At 32.0% G+C, this 21,173-nt stretch overlaps 1 protein-coding gene across 6 annotated transcripts in view; it reads left to right on the top strand.

The window, feature by feature from the left end:
* LRCH2 (leucine rich repeats and calponin homology domain containing 2) overlaps positions 1 to 21,173 on the top strand; it is a gene marked incomplete at its 5' end in the record, with an annotated part of 75,054 nt that overhangs the window by 42,581 nt on the left and 11,300 nt on the right. For 2 of the 6 annotated variants that reach the window (XM_084258324.1, XM_084258325.1), the window contains 10 exons: positions 1,289 to 1,376; positions 1,672 to 1,783; positions 1,987 to 2,084; positions 2,179 to 2,237; positions 3,825 to 3,932; positions 7,814 to 7,891; positions 9,403 to 9,468; positions 16,294 to 16,342; positions 16,421 to 16,537; positions 19,808 to 19,852. In XM_084258324.1, coding sequence (XP_084114450.1) covers positions 1,289 to 1,376; positions 1,672 to 1,783; positions 1,987 to 2,084; positions 2,179 to 2,237; positions 3,825 to 3,932; positions 7,814 to 7,891; positions 9,403 to 9,468; positions 16,294 to 16,342; positions 16,421 to 16,537; positions 19,808 to 19,852 — 820 coding nt within the window. The remainder of the gene's footprint in view (positions 1 to 1,288; positions 1,377 to 1,671; positions 1,784 to 1,986; positions 2,085 to 2,178; positions 2,238 to 3,824; positions 3,933 to 7,813; positions 7,892 to 9,402; positions 9,469 to 16,293; positions 16,343 to 16,420; positions 16,538 to 19,807; positions 19,853 to 21,173) is intronic. The other 4 variants (XM_084258327.1, XM_084258326.1, XM_084258329.1 and 1 more) reach the window with 2 other exon arrangements.

The raw sequence follows: 21,173 nt of genomic DNA, 5'->3' as shown, positions 1-21,173 counted from the left end.
AAGACTAAGTTCAAATGCCACTTTTTCGGGTGGGGTCTTTTCTAACCTTACCAAGGAGAATTATTTGATGTCTCTTTTCCTATTATATTTACCTTTGTATAGTCATCAAAATTTATAACTTGCTTAAAGTAAAAATCAAAATCAACAAGCAACTATAGACCAGAGACACACTACAGTGGGGGTGGGGTGGGGGGAGGAAAAGAGGGATTAGGGTCAGAAAAGGGGGGTGGGAATTGTATGGGGAATGTAACCCAAATGAAAATGCATACATTATGCAAAAATGAAAAATGATGTAAGAATTATATAAAATAAAATAATTTGTTAAAGACTTTATAACTTGCTTTCCTTGTGGGCTGAGAGGACATTATTTTTTATTTCTTTTTAACTGAGGTGTTCAGCATAGTGTCTGACACTTAGTAATGACTTCCCTAAGTTCATTGATATGCTCCTGAAAGGGATAAAAATCAGTAATTGGAGAGGAAATAGAGTATGGTGGTTAAGATCATGGGCTTTAGTGTTAGATCATCTTGGTATCAATTTAGACTGCTATTTGCAAGTTGAGTATCCTTGGGTAAATTGTTCAACCCCACCCAGCCTTAGTTTCCTCATCTGTAAAATGAGAAAACATCACAAACCTGCTAGATTTTTCACAAGGAATGTATAGGGCAATGTATTTAAACCACTTAGCCAAATTCCTGGTACGTACGTGATTAATGTAGAGTATGCAGTAAATTTGTAAATTAAAGTGGAAAATACTTTGCAACTGGAATGGTATACTGTGTAATTCAGAGATTTGCAAGGAGAGCTCTATAATAAAACAATTATTTATTCAGTGCTTTCAGACTTTTTTGTGTGTGTTCTCTTCATAATCGTTAGATGGACATTATTTATAATGCTGAAGAATATTTTTGTAGCTAATGAAGAAAACCTTAATTAAAGTTAAATACTGTTTCAAAGTCCTATGGTGATTTTGTCAAACCAATAGAAAAAGTACAAAGGTTAGACGGTTTTCCACTCGGGTAATCTGCCTTTCTGAATTTCTGAGGGGAAAGAGTGGGTTATTGTTAACAATGGACACTTTACAACAGAGCATATTAAGGAAAATATATTACATGAGGGATATGAACATAGTTGTTGTGTGGAAGATTTCTAATATTTACCCCCTCATGTCTTTAAGACCCTTATTCATCAAAAGTATATATTCTGTATTATCTAGGAAAATTTTAGGTTAGTTCTGTATTTTCTAAGAAGAAAACCCTAACTACCCTTGGAATTTCTGTTTTCATAGTATGGAAGATTTTTATCCAAATAAAAATCATGGCCCTGACTCTGGAATTGGAAGTGATAATGGAGAGAAACGATTATCTACAACGGAAGTGAGCCCTTTCTATTGCTGACACTTTCTATTTAAAAATTTATTAGAGCTTTGAGAGAGACATTTGCACACACTTGATTTTTTATTTTGCTTTAAAATATGACCATCCTTACATTTTATGACCTCGAGTGAAAATGGACATGTATATTTTTAATAGCACATCAGTAAACTTCCACATACTAATTTTTGCCTTGAATATTGGACATACAAAATAGATATTCTTTACTTTATATGTGAAATTGAAGCAACTTAATGTCTTTAAAATACCTTGTTTTCACTTTGATTTTTCATTTCAGCCTTCAGATGATGATACAATCAGCCTTCACTCTCAAGTTTCAGAATCAAATAGAGAGCATACATCAAGAAATGACAGTCACTCTATAGGAAATAAACCTGATTTTCAGAAAGGTAATTCATACGGTGTCTGCCGTTTTTATTTCATATACATAGCCCTCATTGTGATTGGATCTTTTATTAAAAAATGGGCTTTGAAAAACTACAATATCTGCAGCCAGCTCTTACATTGAGAAAATAGACTTTTATTTTAAGCATTACAGTGTCAGAGCACACTGCTTACCATTCATATTTTCTAATAAGTAATCTATACTTAGACCAGGAGGTGTATGATTTTATTGACCCCAACACGGAAGATGTAGCAGTTCCTGAACAAGGAGATGCACATATTGGACCATTTGTCTCTTTCCTTAAGGTAAAGACAACTTTGAACAAATATTAGTAACATGTTCTTGATCTCACAAATGTGTGGACCATGCCATTTTAATGCTAACTTTCTTTTATATAAGGGAAAAGAAAAAGTTCCTGAAAAATCTCAGAAAAATGAAGAATTGGGAGATGAAAAAAGGTAAGCACACATGAATTTCAAACTGAAATTTTACTTATTAATAATTGACATATTAGTTAGATATTCCTACTTGAAAGAGTACTTGAAAGAATGTATTGTTTTGTTTATTTACCTGTCATGTTTAGAGAGTTAATTCATAAGTACTTCATCTGTCTATAATCCTTAGTTAAATTGAAAATTCTAGTAAAAATTTAAAGTTGAATGTAATGCGTACATTATTTTTGCCCTAAAAGTATAATACCTCCTATTGTTATTACTGAGGAGGACCGTACCTTCACATACATTGATTCATTTGAGCTCTTCAATAGGCCTGGAATTTCACATATCTGAGACTCAGGTATTCTGACTCTTGGTCTGATACATTTTCCATTTTGTTAGACTGGTGATGGAAATTTTGAAGGTATTTATTTCTCTGTTTTATTAAAATAATTGTGTTTTGGAACTTTTCAGTATTATTTATCATACAAAGTGATGGACTGTGATCTATCACATATTTCTATCTCTCATTCAATTTAATTCTTAGGTGAAACTTTTTTAATACCTACCAAGTACCATGATAAGTGCTATGTGCTTTTCCATGCTTCTAATTTAATCTTCACTAAATCCTGAAGGGTAGATATTGTCTTCACTTTTACAGATGAGGAAGGTGAAGTTCAGAGGCTCTACAAAGTTTCTTTCCTAGAACTACTTAGGTATTGTGTGCTAAACCTAGGGTGTAACCCTAGCTCTCTCTGGTACTCAAGCTTTTATCTACATTATGCTTCCTCCAAATGACCTTATTGGTAACTTTTTAAGGAATCATTAGTTCATCATCTCTGGTATCCCATAAAGAGGTACATTGCTTTGTCTTTTACAGTTTATATTTCATTCTTCTTTACTTTCTAACTTTTCTAACTAAGCATAGTTGTCTAAACTTGAGAGTGAAATTACCAGTGGCATGCAAGATATGGTAAGGATGCAATATCTTAGGGTTTGATACTGTTTTTTTTTTTAAAAAAAATAAATGTAATACCTTGGGATAAAATTATTGGAGTTTAGAAAACAATTTGTTTTAAAATTTCTTTTGTCTCTTTGAATAAGAATTACATATTTTTATTGACATTTTTAGGGCAAATTTGTTGATCTTACTGAACCTATTTTGCACTTCCTCTACTTAAGCATTTTACATAGAGGATTTTTAAAATCAAAATGAATAAAGTGGTAAAAGAAGGGTAGTTTAACAAAATGAAAAATTTTTAAAATATTATATTTATTTGTAACAATAGGCCATTTAGAACTCTGTAGTCCTTATTGTACTCAAGACTGGGGAACAAGCATTGTTAATTTATTGTGGCTATTCCACATTTCAGAAATTACAAAATGGTAATGCAGTTCATTTTGCATAAATATAACTATTTTGCCATATTTCCTGTTGCGTAGTGAGGTTAGTTATTATATGTTTCTTATAATTTTAATGTTCTAAATACAAGGACATTAGGATTTTAGATTTCATGTGGTATTAAAAAACAAAAGTGATTTCTACTTCTGGAAGCTGATATAAAATATCATGTTTATATTTTGGATAACCATGCTTATATTATCTTTTAGACTTGAAAAAGAACAGTTTCTTGCAGAGGAAGAAGATGACGATTTGAAGGAAGTAACTGATTTGAGAAAAATAGCTGCCCAATTATTGCAGCAAGAGCAAAAGAACAGGTATTTTTTTCAGTAATGAGATTTAAGTAGGTGTGTTTTATAATCATTAAATCCGATTATTTAAAAAGTATCAAAAAATATGAAGGTTCTATTTAAACAATAGGACCATTCTTAAAATCTATCTCAAGGAACTGACTACTAAAAGACACTAGGAAATACTTAGGAGAGAAATGTAAAGTTATATTTGCTATTAGTAGAATACTTACACTCACACAGGCATTGTATTTAATTATTACTTAGCTATCACTTTTTTATTCCTGTGTGCCAAATAATAGTAACTGACTTGCTGATATTCACCTTAGCTTACTACTATTAGATACATCATAAACATTTTTTCCAAGTACATGTCATGTATATAATGTGTTTTATATCAGATTCCAAATTACTTGGTATATCTATAAACTCCTTAGAGTTGAATTGAATTATATAACAATTGATTAAATTATTGTGATGCTATAAGACACAGGTTTATACTGGTCTTTTTCTTGGTTAACCAGCAAATTCAAATCACTGGCACAGAGGAGTGTAAATGAGCATAAAATCAGTGCAAGTCCATTTTTTCCTTCTACTTCTGCCCTTCATGGCTTAATTTTTAAAATTAATTTGTCAGTCATTCACATGTATATATAACTTTGGGCTTACATTTTTATCCCTCCATATATGCACATGCTTCACTCACTCACCCTCCACCAAACTTCCGTGACATCGCCTATCTCCTTTCTTCGCTATCCCTTCCTACCTCCTACTCCCTTTGCTTATAAAATCAGTGCAAATTCATTTTTAGTAAGGAAAATTTCTATGTGCTTCTAAGGCTCAGCTATTAGTGCCTCATCCTGTATTGAGAATAACTCATTTATCATTTTGAAATGTTTTGTCTGAGGTGTTTTGGTTTGAGAAAATTTAAAGAATAATTTTGCTACATTTAACATGTTTAATTAGTAAGTATTTTATTCAATTTATTCAAAGCAATAAATGTTTGAATCACAATAAATGCTTGAATTACATTAGGTTTTGGCATGCTTAAAATTTAAATATCCTGGCATTTGCTTAAATATGTTTTGAGATATAATTACTATTAAAACTTACCAAATGAAAAATGTGTGTATTTAGTGGCCACTATTTTTTTTTAATAGTCACTGTCTTTTTTGCTTAGCTACTACATTTACAGAATTTTTAAAAATACTGGAAAATGTCACTCATCTTTATCCCTTCTATACCTATTTTAATCTCATTCCTAGTTCATACTTTTCTTCTTTCATATAGCTCAGCCACCTTTTTCTGATATTTATCTTCTAATCTTTTCCTATGCTTCATTTTTTAAAAAAATAGATTTATTTATTTATTTATGCATGCATACAAGACCTGGGGTGTAGGTCAGAAGTGTGGTGGGTGAGAGGATTCAACCAGAGACAGAGTAGAGAGCAGAACAGGCATATGTACTGAGGCATATGAACAGGCATATGAACAGGCATATACACTGCTGAGGGGAGCAGTGGGCGCCACAGGAGAGGTCTGCTGTGCCATGTGGGTTGGCTCCCTGGCTGGGGATCCAACTCATGTTGCAGTGGCTGCTGATAGCTTGATAGTGCTGTGTCTTTAACCCCTGCACCACCAGGGTGGCGCCCCTATGCTTCATTTTGAATGGGTCTTTTTTAAATTGACTTCTTATGATGTTTTATATGTTTTTCTCCACCAATATAATCAAACTATGGATTGCTTTCATGTTTTAAGAGATTTGATGAAGCAAGCCACCAGCTGCTCTTAGTAGCTTGAAAAATAATTGCTTTTCTATCGCCCCTATCTGGCAGGTATAAGAATTTATAATTACAGGGAGAGAATAGTGACTTTAAAAGAGCTTACAATATCCATTTCTCTCATTGTGTTAAGAATAACATTTGAGTGCCTAAGTTTAGATTTTAATAATGCCTATATAACATTTCTATATTTTTAATTTCACTGTTGTCTTACTAGCTTACTGTCTAACCACTGTGATTGAATTATAGTTTTTAGTCTAGATACAAGAGCAGATGACTAATTATCTCTCATAAGTCTTGTTTTTGTGATCAATTTGTAATCAATACAGATAGCACCTAACAGTTTGCCTTGTATGCAGTAGGTACTCAGTAATACTGCCGTTGATTAGTTGATTGCTTGAAAATTTAATCAACAAATTTAAAGTTAATAGGATCCATTTATTTGATTAATATGTTCTCTTTAAATAGCTTCTGTTATTTTTCAAGATTTATGTTAAAGTAATTTGCTTTCTATTTTTCATCCTCATTCATATATGGATATGAGGTCTCTTTATTAAATATCACTATACAGTAATGTTAATGTAATAATTATGTCTCATTTTTGAAGGCATTAAAATAGTTATGATAATCTGGTGTTGGGGAGGGAAATTTTTCTCTGACCTTGGTTCTTTTGGTTGACAAACAAATAAATTGATACAAGAAATATTAATCAAAAAAAGACAAATTTTGTATTATAGAAGTTCCATAGAATATAAGACCCACAAAATGACCAAAGCATAAGGTTTATATATATTTTAGACAATCAAACAATAAATTTGTGAAGAACTAAGAAGACAAAGGACTTTTAGGTTTGGACGCTTAGTTTAGTGAGGAGCTAAGCAGAATTTATTTGCATGGCTATATAGGCTCTAAATACCTTGTCTATAGCAATAAAAATCTCTTTTTACCTCTTACTGCAGTGAGGGAGCCTTCACATGGGAGATTTATTTCCTGCTTTTAGGGAGGCAGAATTCAGAGTATCATTCTTGCATTGGCTGTTTGTCAAGTAATTCTAATTCAAAATAATCAGTATGCCACTTTGCACATCTTGGGGTACCCTACCCTGGATCATAACAATGGTCATAAAATGAGTACATTTTGCCTTGAAGATTTTTAATCTATAGAAAATTTAGATTCCCTAGCCAATTCTGTTAACATTTTTTAAATGTTGAAAAACGTTAACATTTTGGGTCTCCCCTGGTGGCGCAGTGGTTGAGCGCTGGGCTGCGAGGCTGCCCGCAGCCTCTGCAGCACCGGTTCGTTACCCGGCTGCTGGCGAGGGTCCCCCCCCCAAAAAAAAAAGTTAACATTTTTAAAATGTTGAACCTAGTATTTCCTCCATTATGTCATCTTTTTCTTTTTTTCTAAAAGAAAAATCATGTTAAAAATATTGTTGCTCTGTATATTATTTGGCCAGTTTTTCAAATTGCCACACATACTATTCATGAACTAAAGAAGTGGTTACTTCTCTATTTTCTTATATGGATTTTCTTAATCTGTGGCTTTATAAGTAGATGATTAGCTGGATTCTTAAAATTCATTTGGTTAATTATCCTAAGGACAGAATTAAAATAAATGTGACTTTTGCAATGAATAACTCTAGTTGACTAGGTTTTTATTACAGTTTCATTCCTACTAACTTACCCTATAGTATTTTCTATTATGTCTTTCCTCTTAATGATTATTTGCTTTCAGGTGTGTCTTCAGTTTTTTACTTATTGGGGAAAGATGTGCTTCATATAGCAAAATTTTAAAATGTAATTATTAAAAGTTACAATTAAAGTATGATTAAGGATCATAGAAGCAAAATTAGATTTTGGGAAGTTTATTATTTTGGTTTAGAATTATAGAAATCATGTACATCATCCGTTTCATGTGATTTTTTTCTGTTCATGTGAACCTTCCAATATGAGGAGTATTATTTTAATTTCTAGTTTGTTAAAACTAACTAGGTAGTTCTCTAAACTCTTGAAGTGTATCCATTCTTTCTTTTCTGCTTGCTTTACTAATGACTTCCCTGTCCTCTCCCAAAACATCTTACTCCCCCCATCTTTTGGTTTGGTTGATGTACGTGAAATGTGAATACAGACGGAGGCCTTTATGTTATAGAGCATCATTCAGTGAAAAACTCTTCCAGAGGACCAGAGCAGCAGGACGTGCATCAAGGTATCTAGAGTTTGTGGAAGCCTTAAGTATTAAGGGGCTAGGTTGATGCAGCTAAATTGTATAGTCTTTTATTGGTAACTGGATTAAGGAAGTGTGTTAATTCAGAATAGGTGATTAAATAAAATAGATGTTAATTTTGACTTTCAGTATCAGACAGTAACCTATCAAATATCAATGTATACACAAAAATTTTACATAGGAGAAATCCCAAATACATAAAATATATTTTATAGGTAAGTGAATCTCAACTTTTTCTTTCTGCTCCAAGGTATCAGTAATCACAATGCTAGTAAATGTGGTGTGGGAATAATTCATAATTTACCATGGTGAAGAGCATTGTAGTTTGCTTCCCTGTAGTAATTCAGGTACCCCTCCAGTGTAGTACTCACTGCTATATCTCCTTTTTGAATGTCACTTTTTAAAGGTGTATTTTATTCCTAATAATCTTAGATATTTTATTACCTCAAGTCTGCATTTGGGATTCAGTGCAGTTTTAGTGTCTGCCCATACAAAGAAGAATAAAGGTGTAATTAATCTTGAAATTGTTTCATGCAAAACTGTGCTTCTTTGCCTATGATATTGTCCTTTGCCTCCTCACTGCGACTCCCTCCTAGTAATGCTCTACTGCATCCAAAATAGTGTAGTAACTGGGATAACTGAAATTGCTTTCTTTATGTTACCTGCCTTTCTATAGTTAATAGCATATATTTATTTCATTATGTATTTTATTAGTCAATATGTAACTCTAAATTGAAAGTCCTTTCTCATCTATCTTTTGGTAGTTGACATTTGAAGATCTTTATTTTGAATAAAAGTGAGATATTTTACTTTTTATAAAACTAAATTTTAATTATGAAAATTAAGTTACATTTCTGAATAAATATTAAGAATTCATAAATGTTAGTTGCTTATTTTAAAGAAAGTTAATTCATTACTTTTGTCTTTGATATTAGTACTTAGTATTATAAAATTATGGACAAACAGTTCTCGTATTTTAATTTATTCTTTTTCTGGATCGGAGGGTTCTTCCAGTACCATTTCATTTGGTTACTAAAAGTTTAATATACTTGGGTTTTCTCTTTTTTAAAAGAAATGAATTTTATCACTGGGTTTACATTTAGATTTAAGGTTTATTATTTGGCTTTTAGCAAAATGGTTATGTACTCCATCAATATAACCCTGTATCATTTGCCATGCTGGGAAATCTAAATCAGTCATGATTGTACCTAAACAATCTGCTAAAATTAGATATGCACAGGGTGAGAGCATGACTAGAATATATCCAAGACTCCAGAAAGATTTTATAAAAGAAGATGCATGGAAGTTGGTGAGCTTCATTCTGCCATCATAGTCAGTGTGCTTATGGGCATCTGATCTAAATATTATTTAAATATTATTTTCTAGCAGAGATCTTCATGGACCAGATGCAATTTATTATGGAGATCTTTTATATCTTGTGTGAACTATTCTCTTAAATATATATTTCAATTAATGTGTTGATTTGCTTCTAGGATTCTTAACCACTCAACTTCTGTCACAAGAAACAAGCCAAAACAAACTATGGAGTGTGAAAAGAGGTATAAAGATATCTTAGTCCTTTAATTTAATATTTTATAAAGAGATTTGATGTTCTGATACATAGATACTAACTGAATAAATTCAATATAACTAGATAAGGAGGGATTGCATTATACTATGAGTTAAGTTTACTTTTGATATGAAGAAATAAAAAGTGCTGATTTGATCTTTTTGTGCTTGTACCTAGATTTTTTCTCAATGATAGAGTCATTTTATTCATTTATTAATTCAAAAGGCATTTGCTGTATTTCTGTTGCTATCAGGGATAATGTGTTTCTTCAGCATTGTGTCTATATTATTATTCACGTTTTGATTTCTTTTCAATTGGGTTTTACTGAATTGTTTGATATGCATAATTGGTCTAAGTATATGTATATAAATTCCAGAGAATTAGAAGACCTTCAAAGCTTAATTTATCTTTTTGATAGCTTGAAATTTGAATGAGATTAAACTCCTGAGTCATTCCTCTGGGAGTGTAAGGCTCCAAAGCTGGTTTATGGGTATAGAAGTATCCATACAGAATGAATAACATTTGTTAAATGGTTGTTATATGTATTCTGTTTTTTATTCATATTTATTTATTTATGCATACAAGAGCTGAGGTGTGGGTGGGGTGGAGGGGGTGGAGAAGATTGACCAGAGACAGAGTGGGGAACAGAACAGGCTGATCTACTGAAATACACTGCTAAGGGGAGCAGCGGGGAGACGAGAGGTCTGCTCTGCCATGTGGGTTAGCTCCCTGGCCTGGGATTGAACTCATGCTGCAGTGGCTGCTGATAGCTTGATAGTGCTGAGACTTAAACCCCTTACACCACCAGGGAGGCCCTATATTCTGTTTCGAGTGCTTTAGATGTATTATTTTTCCTATTTCAGTTCCAAAGCAAATAATTTTATTTACTTTTGTATTAAATTTGTCAGTCAATTACTATTCTGTGTAACTTTGGGGGTACATTTTTATTCCTCCATATATATATGTATGTGTGTGTGTGTGTGTGTGTGTGTGTGTATATATATATATATATATATATATACACTTGCTTCACTCACCCTCCATTTGATCTCCCTTGCTAATGTCCTGTTCCTTTCTTCTCCTGTCCCATCCTCCATGCTCCCTGTTCCCTCTGGCAAACAGCATATTTTTCACAAAGTCTAAGAATTATTTTTGCTGTGCTTTGTCAGGATATGTTTTTTGATTATTTGTATTCTGTGGATAAGTTGGACCATACGATTTATGTTTTTTACTTTCTAATTTATTTAGGTATTGTGTTGAATCTTTAAATTGTTTGAGGTGATAAGGTCATTTTTATTAACTTTTGCATTTTTAGTATGGCCATTTTAATGATGTTTATTTTTCCAATCCATGAGCATGGGATGTCTTTCCATTTCTTTGTGTCTTCTTATATTTCCTTTATCAGAGTCTTGTAGTTTTCAATGTATGTAAGTTTGTAAACTTAATTTCTTTGTTAAGTTAACTCCCAGGTATTTCATTCTTTTTGGTGCAATTGTATATTGGATTTTTTTTTAAATTTCTCTTTCTTCTGGTTCATTGTTTTTGATATATTCATTGACCCAGGAGTTTTTCAGAAACCTTTTGTTTAATATGCAAATGTTTTGGGTTATTCTGGGATTCTTTTTGTGATTAATTTCTAGATTTATACCATTATGATCTGAGGATATGCTATAATTGTTATAATTTCTGTTAACGTATATTTTTTTTGACATCTTTTCTGTTCCAGCATGATCTATGCTTGAGAATGTCCCACATGCACTTAAGAATGTGTATTCTTTTTTAATACTTTCTTTTGGGATAAAAGACTCTATAAATGTCTATTAAGCCTATCTGGTGCACTATTTCATTTAAGACCTTCATTAAGGCCTAACTTTCTGTCTGGTTGATATATCCCTGGTGTGAGTGGTGTGATGAGGTTTCTGGCAATAACTGTGTGGTTGTCATTATTTTTTTAGGTCTATTATTATTTGCTTTATTAAATTAGGTGCCCCTGTATTAGGTGCATAAATATTAATGACAATTATATCTTATTGTTGAATTGTTCCGTGATCATTATGCAGTATCCATCTTTGTACCTGATTACCTTTTTGGACTCAAGGTCTGGTTCATCAGATATTAGAATAGTATTTTCTGCTTTTCTTTCTACATTATTAGCTTGTAATAACTTGCTACAACCTTTCATTTTGTTTTTTTGTCTTCAGATTTTAAGTGCATTTCTTATAAATAGTGTATAGATGGCTGAAACTTTTTAATCCAGTTTTCCATTCTGTAACTTTTAATTGGTGAGTTCAGGCCATTCATAAGTAGGGTGACTATTGATATGTAGGGATTATATACTATCATTGTGTTTTTGATTATTTTATTTTTCTGTTGTTTCTTTCATTTGGGTGGCTTTCTCTGGCGATTCTCTTAGTCTAGATTTTTGCTTAGGAATTCCTATCATGGTTATAACAAGCTTACTACTTCTAAAAGAGTCCTTTATGAACTGGTAATTGACTTGCTGACCTTTAACTATAAAGGATATGACCTGTTCTTCCTCTCTTTAGTCTTTTGCTGTTGACTCATGATATTCTTGTTCATACATTTGATTTTGTGTTCCTGTTGTCGCTTTGCTCAGGGTTTTATATTTTGTTTTTTTCTTTTCTGGTGGAACTTCTTTCAACATTTCTTGTAGGGCAGGTTTGGTGGTGATAAACTCCATTAGCTTCTGCTCCTCTGGGAAAGTCTTTATTTCCCTTTCATATATGAATGATAAGTTCTTAGGACAGAGTATTCTTGGATCGCAGTTCTTGTTTTTTTTTTTTTTGAATTGTGAACTCTTCCTTCTAATCTGTTCTTGCCTGGATGGTAACTGGAGCAAAATCTGAGGAAAGCCTGATTTGGATTCCTTTGTTAATTATCTTCTTTTTTTTTCTTAGCTGCCTTTAACATTTTTTCTTTATCTTTGACTTTTGATTATTTAACAAAGATGTGTCTAAGTATACGTCATTTTGCGTTCGAATTCTGTCCCCTACTCCAAATTCTGAAATACCCATTATCCTTGTTTCTTCTTGTAATTAAGTCTGTGTGCCTCCCATTTGTTATCTTCAAACAGTTCTTTATAACTTTTTGTATAAAACTTGAAATGTTTGGCTTAACCTAGAAGATTGACGTGAGTCTCTGTTTACCTTGAGAGCCTGATTTCCTAAGTCTTCCACTGGTACCTTTTGTGGCTAGGAGCAGCATTCTTTATTCCAGCATGGTTTCACGTTACTCTCTTCTATTTCCTGGTCTCAGTGCTCAGATTGCCCTTTTTCTTTTTTCATATTTCATTTTGATTTTCAAAATTCAGTTCAAGCACAAGGTGACTTTTCATATCCAGGTTTCAAACTTTCCTCTATCTCAAATTTTATTTAATTCGATTTAATCCCCTCTCCGTTTTTGAATACTGATCTGTTATGTTACATATTTGCCATCTCTTGCTTCATCGTCACCATCTAGACCATTATCCCCTCCGTTCCTTTCATTCCTATCTTGAGCCTACTCCCAAATTTTTAACATTCTCATGAGAAAGTCTCAGTTACCTAAACCTCAAAACTTAGGATATCCAATCATGACCTTTCCTTCATAGAACAGTTGCTTCTGCTTTTCTTACTTTCTGCACAGTTATCCAATTCCTTCTTTAAAGTCACATTTAAAATTCTTTACTTTTTTCTGATTATAAGGAAATATGGCTTTATTGTTGAAGAATTGGAAAATTTAGTACACACAAAATAAATGCCATCTGTTATCCCACAAATCATAATATTTTAGTATTTTTCCCTTTGGACTTTTTTCCTATATGTATGCATGAATATGTGTATGTGCATGTGTGGTGTGGAATATGTATACATTAACATACACTACACAGTACACATTCATAACACTGAGTGATGCCTAATCAGCACCTCCGCTTAGATGTAACTTTCTGCCACCACACACATACCTCCTTGCACCTATAAACATGTTTTTCCTGCATTTTTCTCCATTTCAAAAACTGTGCACTCCATCCTTCTGGTTGTTCAGGTCAGAAACCTCAGTCATCCTTGTCAAATCTTGTTGACTTTATCTTCAAAATATACGCAGAATCTGATCATACCTTACCAACTCTACATCTACCACTCTAGGCCTATCCATCTCTTACTGCAATTATTAAGATACCTCCTAAAAGGTCTCCTTTCTGCCATTGCTTCCCTTTAGTTTATTTTCCAAAGAGCATCAGATTGATATTTTTTAATTCATAAGTCAAATCATGTCATTTTTCAGAATTCTCTAAATGGCTTCCAATCTCATTCAGAATAAAAGCTCATGTTCCTTGAGGACTTGTAAACCTCAACATTATTTGGCTCCCTACTGTCTTCCTCTCCTCCTGGTTAGTTCTCAAGCAGTACTGGTCCCTATTGAATCTTAATACAGCAGGCATTTCTTACCTACCCCTTTCAAGTCTTTTGCCTATGTCTAGAATGATTTCACCCAGATAACCATATAGTTTATTCCCTGGCCTTTCAGGTTTTTCCTTAAATGTCACTTCATCACCTAGGAGTTGCCTGAACAACTTACACGCCTCACCCATGCTTTTTCCCCCTTTTCTCATACTTTGTTATGTTTTTCTTCACAGAACTTAATACTATCTGATATTTTTTAAAAAATTTTTTTAAAGAGACTCCATTTATGCATACAAGAGCTGGGGTACAGGCCAGAGGCACTGGTGGGGGGCGTAGAGGATTCACCAGAGACAGAGTGGGGAACAGAACAGGCAGATTGACCGAAGTACACTGCTGAGGGGAGCAGCGGGCGAGTCAGGAGAGGTCTGCTGTATTCTGTGGGCTGTTCCCTGGCAGGCCAGGAATCGAACTCCTGCTGCAGTGGCTGTGGACAGCTTCATAGGTTGTGCCTTAACCATTGTGCCACCAGAGAGGCCCCTGTCTGATGTTTGAAATGTATAATTTTGAATGTATTCCTCCTTAGGCTTATTGTTTATCATTACCTTCCTTCCACTCCCTGCACACACCACAATTTTGGTGTTCTCAATTATTAAGAAAAGGCATTTGAAATCTCCAATGCTAATTGTGAATTTGTATTTTACCTTAAAGTTCTGTGAATTTTCTTTCATTTACTCTGGAAGCATTCTGTCATTTTTCCTTCATGTAATTTGAAGGTTTTATTAGGTACATAAATTTTTAGGGTTTTAAATTTCCTCTTGGTGATTGTATACTGTTGTCATTAGGAAATGACTTTTTTATATTCCTAGCAATTTTTATATTTGTGTTCTTTGTCAAAATTTGATTTTGGTAGTTTTTTCCGTACATTCTCCCTACCTACCATTTAAAAAATTGCTGCTCATATTTTCCAAACATTTATGTGATTTCAATTTTATTTATATTTAAAATTTTCAACCCATTATTCTTGATATTTGACATGAGGTAAGGAATCTAGTTTTTTCCTCCCTCTCTTCTTCTCTTTCTTATTGTTGTTCCCCCTCCATCTCTTTTTCTTTCTATGTGTACTTTATTCTTGGTTATCTAGTTATTCCAACATTGTTTGTTATATAATCTGTCTTGTCCACATTGAGTTTAATTTCATTTTCATCATAAATCGTTATACTTATAATACTGTATTCCTTTCCGACTAAACAGTCTAGAAATTCTGGAGCTAGTTCTCTTTTACTGCTATAATTTTTATATAACATATCTTAATTATATATTAAGACATTTTTTAGTGAGGCAGTCCCATGTATTATATAACTATTCTTGATTATCCATTCTCCCAAATTAATTTTGAAACATATCAAATTTCTAAAACCCCAAAGTACTTCTTGGGTTTTAAATATATATATATATATATATATATATATATATATATAGAGAGAGAGAGAGAGAGAGAGAGAGAGAGAGAGAGTTCATTTTATCTATAAATTAATTTGAAGAAGTTAGACCTGTAATATTTAGTCTAATATTTAGTCTATCCTAGTTATTCAGGTCCCTTTCTATACATTTATAGTTTTTTTCACATAGATCTTGTACATGTTTGGTTAAGTTTCTTCCTAGATAATTTTATATTTCCTTCCTTTTATGAATGAGATTTTTCCTAATATATTTTTAATTTGTTAGGAAAGCTACTAACATTTTAACCTTTTCTATAACTAGTAACCTTAATTCTTCATAATAATAGATATTGATATTTCCATGATTTTTCTTGTTTAATCATTATTTTCTATAAATTTTGAAAATTTGTTTCTCTAATTAAAAAAATTTTCATTGGAGTAATATTGGTTTAAAACATTATGTAGGTATTACATATACAGCATTATAATTCAGCATCTGTATGTACTATATTATAATCATCACCAAAGGTCTAGTGTCCATTCCACCACCATACAATTAATGTCCTTTACCAGATTCACTAAACCCTTTTATCTTTACCTTGTAATAACTGCCATTTTGCTCTTTTAATCTAAGAGTTGGTTTTCATTTTTTGTTTTGTTTCTTTATCTTCTACATATGAATGAAATCATATGGCATTTGTCTTTATCAATCTGAGTTATTTCACTTAATGTAATATGGTCTAGGTCCATTCATGTTGTCAGAAATGGCGAAATTTCATAATTTTTATAGCTGAGTAGTTATTGCCTTATATGTATATGTATACACATATACACATATCTATGTACATATAGATAAATGTAGACATATGTATAAAAACACGTGTGTATATATATATCTTTATAATGTTCATAATGTATACCTTAAAGTAGTTTTAACTATTTTAACATATTAAAACATCTTTTAATTTTTAGTATATCAGCGGATGAAATTAATTCACCGTTATCACCTCTTGCATGGCAGGTAAGAAGAAGTTAAATTATTGTTATATCAAATATTTTGTACTCATTTATTTAGTGAGAAAGAATTGCTTCATTACAGCCCTTTGAAAATCAGAAGGATCAGATGGATGAACAGCAGTGGCCAGAATCTCAACCTATAATCTGGCAGTGTGAGGAAAGGAGGAGGAGCAAACAGATTAGAAAAGAATATTTCAAGGTACTTTATTAAATTTATAAATATACTTTATAATTACTTGTTTTGATTTTATTGCTTTTGTTTTACATTAAAAAGGTAGAATATAACTAGTGCAATATAATAAATGTGTTATTTTGTCTTGATTGCCCATATCTATGTGGTATAGATACACAATCCGTTTATATCCTTAAAAGTTCAGTAAATTCAGGATAATTAAGAATGAGTAGATAAATCTGAATTGTGATTTACCAAATAGTTTACAGCAAAGATGAATATATGCTGGTAGTTATAATGTTTATTTCCCAGAAAAGGTTTTTTTTTTATTCGTCTTAATAAATAGTTGATAGTTATTTACAATCGGCATTTATCTATTTCTATGTGAATAAATGCTATATTTGCAGAATCTAGACAAGAATACTAGTCAGAATTCATTACTGTATATGAATAGTACAAACAACTCCTGTTGTATGAATAGCCAATTCTGTTTGTTTGTACACCTTTTCTATTTACCAAAGCCTAATTTTTATCTAATAGTAATAAAAATAATAATTTACTTAAATATATATTCATAAGCTAAATTGTAGATAATTTGAAATTTATATTTCTAATAAATACGATTATATTTCACAGTTTAGTGGAAGTGGGTAACTAGGTACATTGATCTTGCCTTTTATGTGAGTATAGCATGTATTTGAAAGTTGTATCATATGAAGAAATATAAAAATGCTGTATAATTTGGCAAGTATATGAAAAGTTTAATCCTTCAACAAATATTTACTGAATCTTTTTAATAACCATCATGTTAACTGGTCAATATGAGAGATAAAGAAGGACTAAAAGAAATAGAAAAAAATGGGAAGGACTGTGTAGGCAGAACTCTGGTTAGTAATAGTGAAAAATCTATTTATCCCAACCTTTTACACATCTGCAGTTATATTTACATTCTGGCATTTATATTTGTTTCCCTTTTTAATTTATTAGACCTTGGGCAAAAGCATTCACTAACATTTGTCAGTAGATTAAACTTAATGAATGTTTGATGATGTGGGGAAAATTGAGTAATTCTAACTAGTAAAAGATATTTGAAATTTATTTGATCTATTATTATAATAAAAATACATATTCTGACTATCAAAGCAGTCACATGGCACTTATTAAATTCCAGACACTGGTCTAAGTTCTTTACAAATATCAGTTCATTTACTGTTCAAAACAACCCAATGAAATAGTACATTTATTATTCCTGTTTTACAGATGGGGAAATTAAGGCACAGAGAGGCTGAGTAATATGCTCCAGATAACTTAGCTAATAAGCAGCCAGACTGAGATAGGAACCCAGAGCCTAGCTATGGTGTTTATTTATCTATTGCGAATAGTCTAGTATCAAATGAAAAACACAAATAAATACAACTTTATTGATTTTTTACAATGTTTTATGTAACTTAGGTTAGTTTCTCAATAAAGTCTTAGAGACATAAGGGAACCTTTCAAAAATATTTTTTTGAACAAAATTGTTCTTTGATTTATAGCATCATTGATAATAAGTATTATATTTTTATGACTTAAATATACAATTTATAATATGGCTATTTTATAAATTGCTAAGATAGCAAATGAGATAACATTTGAAGTGTCCATTGCATAAACCTCATTCAGTAATGTTAATTTCTTTCATACTTAAAAGTAGATGTAAAAATAAGCATTAGTCATTGAGAAATATTTTAAGGAGATATGTAGTTCTACTCAATTGTCAGAAGATGTCAGTGTTAGGACACCAAATAAACTGTACATGTAAACAATTTTTTCCCATGACGTAAAAAAAATTATAAAGCTGAAAGACTATTCTCTAAGTATTAAAGTCAAAACTATTATTCAGAATTGCCAGTATTTTCATGATTAAAACATTACTGATTTCTATGAAGTGCCTATCTCTTAAAAAGATAATTACTCTTACTCATATATTTCCTGAGAGGCATACTGAATCTGATTTTATAGTTTATTAGACATTAAAAATATACTACTTTAGAGATTTATATTAAAAGTATCACTGAGCTTACTCAGTGGTTATTCCTTTAGTTATGAAACATATGGAGCTTTTGTGCAACTTTATCCTGTCACATATAAATGACAGTCGTGAAATTCTCTTGTTTGTGTCCCATGGTAAATTATTTATGATGCTGTTTATTTAATATATTTACACAATATGTCTATGTGGTGTGTGTGTGAACCTCTACAGTTCAGATTATATGATTAAATAAATCACTGTTTATATGATTCTGAATACAAGTACTTTTTCACATGCTAATATTTTTGATACTGAGCATATTACCTCTGTGCTTCAGTATAAAATGGAGCTAGTAGCATTTACTTCAGGGTTGTTAGGAAGATTAAATGGATTAGTACATGTAACACATTTCAATCAGTGCCTGGAATATAGCAAGCACTAGTGTAAATGTTAGCTATTATCACTGTTAATTTATTGTATTGGTAATATGTACATTTAAGGTAGGATTTGCTTTTTACCTGAAATCAGTAGATTACTTAACAATACATCACAGACTTGGTATGAGATATTGGAGGCCTAGGATAGGGTGGTAGTTGTGAGAATTCCGAAGTTATTCTGAACAAGATTACAAAAAGAATTGGCCTGATGATGTTTTGGATATGGTGGATTAAAAAAAAGGACTTAAGACAGTTTTTGGATAGCAAATATTTTTTTTTAAAAGATTTATTTATTTATACAAGAACTGGGGTACAGGCCAGATGCGCTGGAAGGTGAGAGGATTCACCGGAGACAGAGCAGGGAACAGAACAGGCAGACTGATGAAATACACTGCTGAGGGGAGTAGCGGGAGCAGCGGGTAAAATAGGAGAGGTCTGCTTCTCCATGTGGGATTCTCGCCGGCTGGCTGGGATCGAACCCAAGCTGCAGAGGCTGCGGACAGCTTCACGGTGCAGCGCTCAACTGCCTGCGCCACCAGGGAGGCCCCCTGGATAGCAAATCTTAATGAATGGGAAATGGGTTGGTTTAGATTGGAAATGTTGCTTGATATATATAAAGTGCTTAGATAATGACTTGCACATAGAAAACACTATATGTGTTAGCTATTAGTAAATAGTAAAGACTATTTAAACTGGTTATATAGTTAAGCTTATTATCAGCTAATTTAATAAAGCTACCAAATATGATATAAACCTCACTTATAATATTCTAGTTGAGAATTTTTATCTTCAAGGAAGATATAAAGTATGTATAGGAAAAATGAAATATGTGTTTTGAATATTTTTCAGTATAAATCCTCAAGGAAGAGTTCAAGTGGAAATGAAAATGATGAGGTGAGAAAAGAGGGTAATGATAGCAATTATTTAATATACTTACTTTGCATATGTAGTTGGCTCAATCAGAGTCGAATGCAATCTGTCTTTTAGTTTCTTTGTTAATGATTTGGTGCATGGATTTTCTTCAATAATAAAAACTGAGCATCATACAGTTATTAATGTAATCATGTAATTTGCATATCTTATTTAGAATAGAATTTCTGAGAGCTCAATTTGTTTTGTTAACATGTTTTGTTAACATTCATCTTGAAACATAATTCACGGATTTAAAATATTTAGTTTTCCATCTTTTATCATCCTAGATTAATCTGATGTAAGTTGAGATTTTTTAAAAATTAATTTCTTTCCATTAATTCTGTGTACTATTTTAACATTTAAAATTACATTTTTACAGTTTTTGTATTACTATAAACTTTTCAACCCCATATTTTAAGCTACATAGCAGCCTAGCCTTTTTGAAATGCTACCGTTTTATTACCATCAATACTTAAGTGTGTTTTTGTTTGGAGAGATTGATAGTTAATTTGATGTTGGATGCTTTTGAAACACCTTCTTTGATTTAAGGAGTGGAATGACACAGTAAACGTTTGCTGAACTCTAAGCTACAGGTCAACTTGGCAGCTCTCCTTGTCCCTTTATATTTTATATCCACTTTTGTCCTTGCCACAATATCTAATCAGTTACCAAGACCTACTTTTTTTTTGATACTGAAATATTTTGAATACATTCTCCATCTACATTTCTATTCTTTCTGCCTCGGCAAACTCTTGCTTGTACTATTGTAATAGCTTCCTTACTTTTCTCCCTTTCTCCAGTCTGTTCTTCTCTCTGCAGCCAGAGTGATTGCTTCAAATAACACAAATGTGACTAAGTCATTCCCTTGCCTAGAAACTTTTAATGTCTCCCCATCACCTAGCAGGTCTTTCTTGCTCTAACCCCTGCTTACTACATAAGCCTCAACTCATGACTTAATCTTCTTTCGCTCTAATCCCCAACAATATGGAATTGCACAAAGGTTTTATATACTCATCCTTCCATTTATTGCTGCTATTTCTTTTTTTTAATTGTCCTCTCATCTTGAACTGTTATTCCCTTCTTGCTTTTTCTGGTGAATATCTACTTAATTTTTTACTTTCTTGGTGGAAGATGCCCTTATCACTCACATCATTTCCCCGAGTCCCCCCTTATCTGCGCATCATGATATGCCATGCACAGCTCTATCATTGTACTAAAACAGTTGTAATACCTATATAAATTAATCTATTTCCACCCTAACCCGATAGATTCTTGAGAGGATGATATTTGTTAAATTTCAATA

The sequence above is a fragment of the Talpa europaea genome (genome assembly GCF_964194135.1).
Source record: "Talpa europaea genome assembly, chromosome: X".
NCBI lineage: Eukaryota > Metazoa > Chordata > Mammalia > Eulipotyphla > Talpidae > Talpa > Talpa europaea.
Note: the sequence above shows the minus strand (reverse complement) of the source record. Positions and strands in the feature narration are given on the sequence as shown.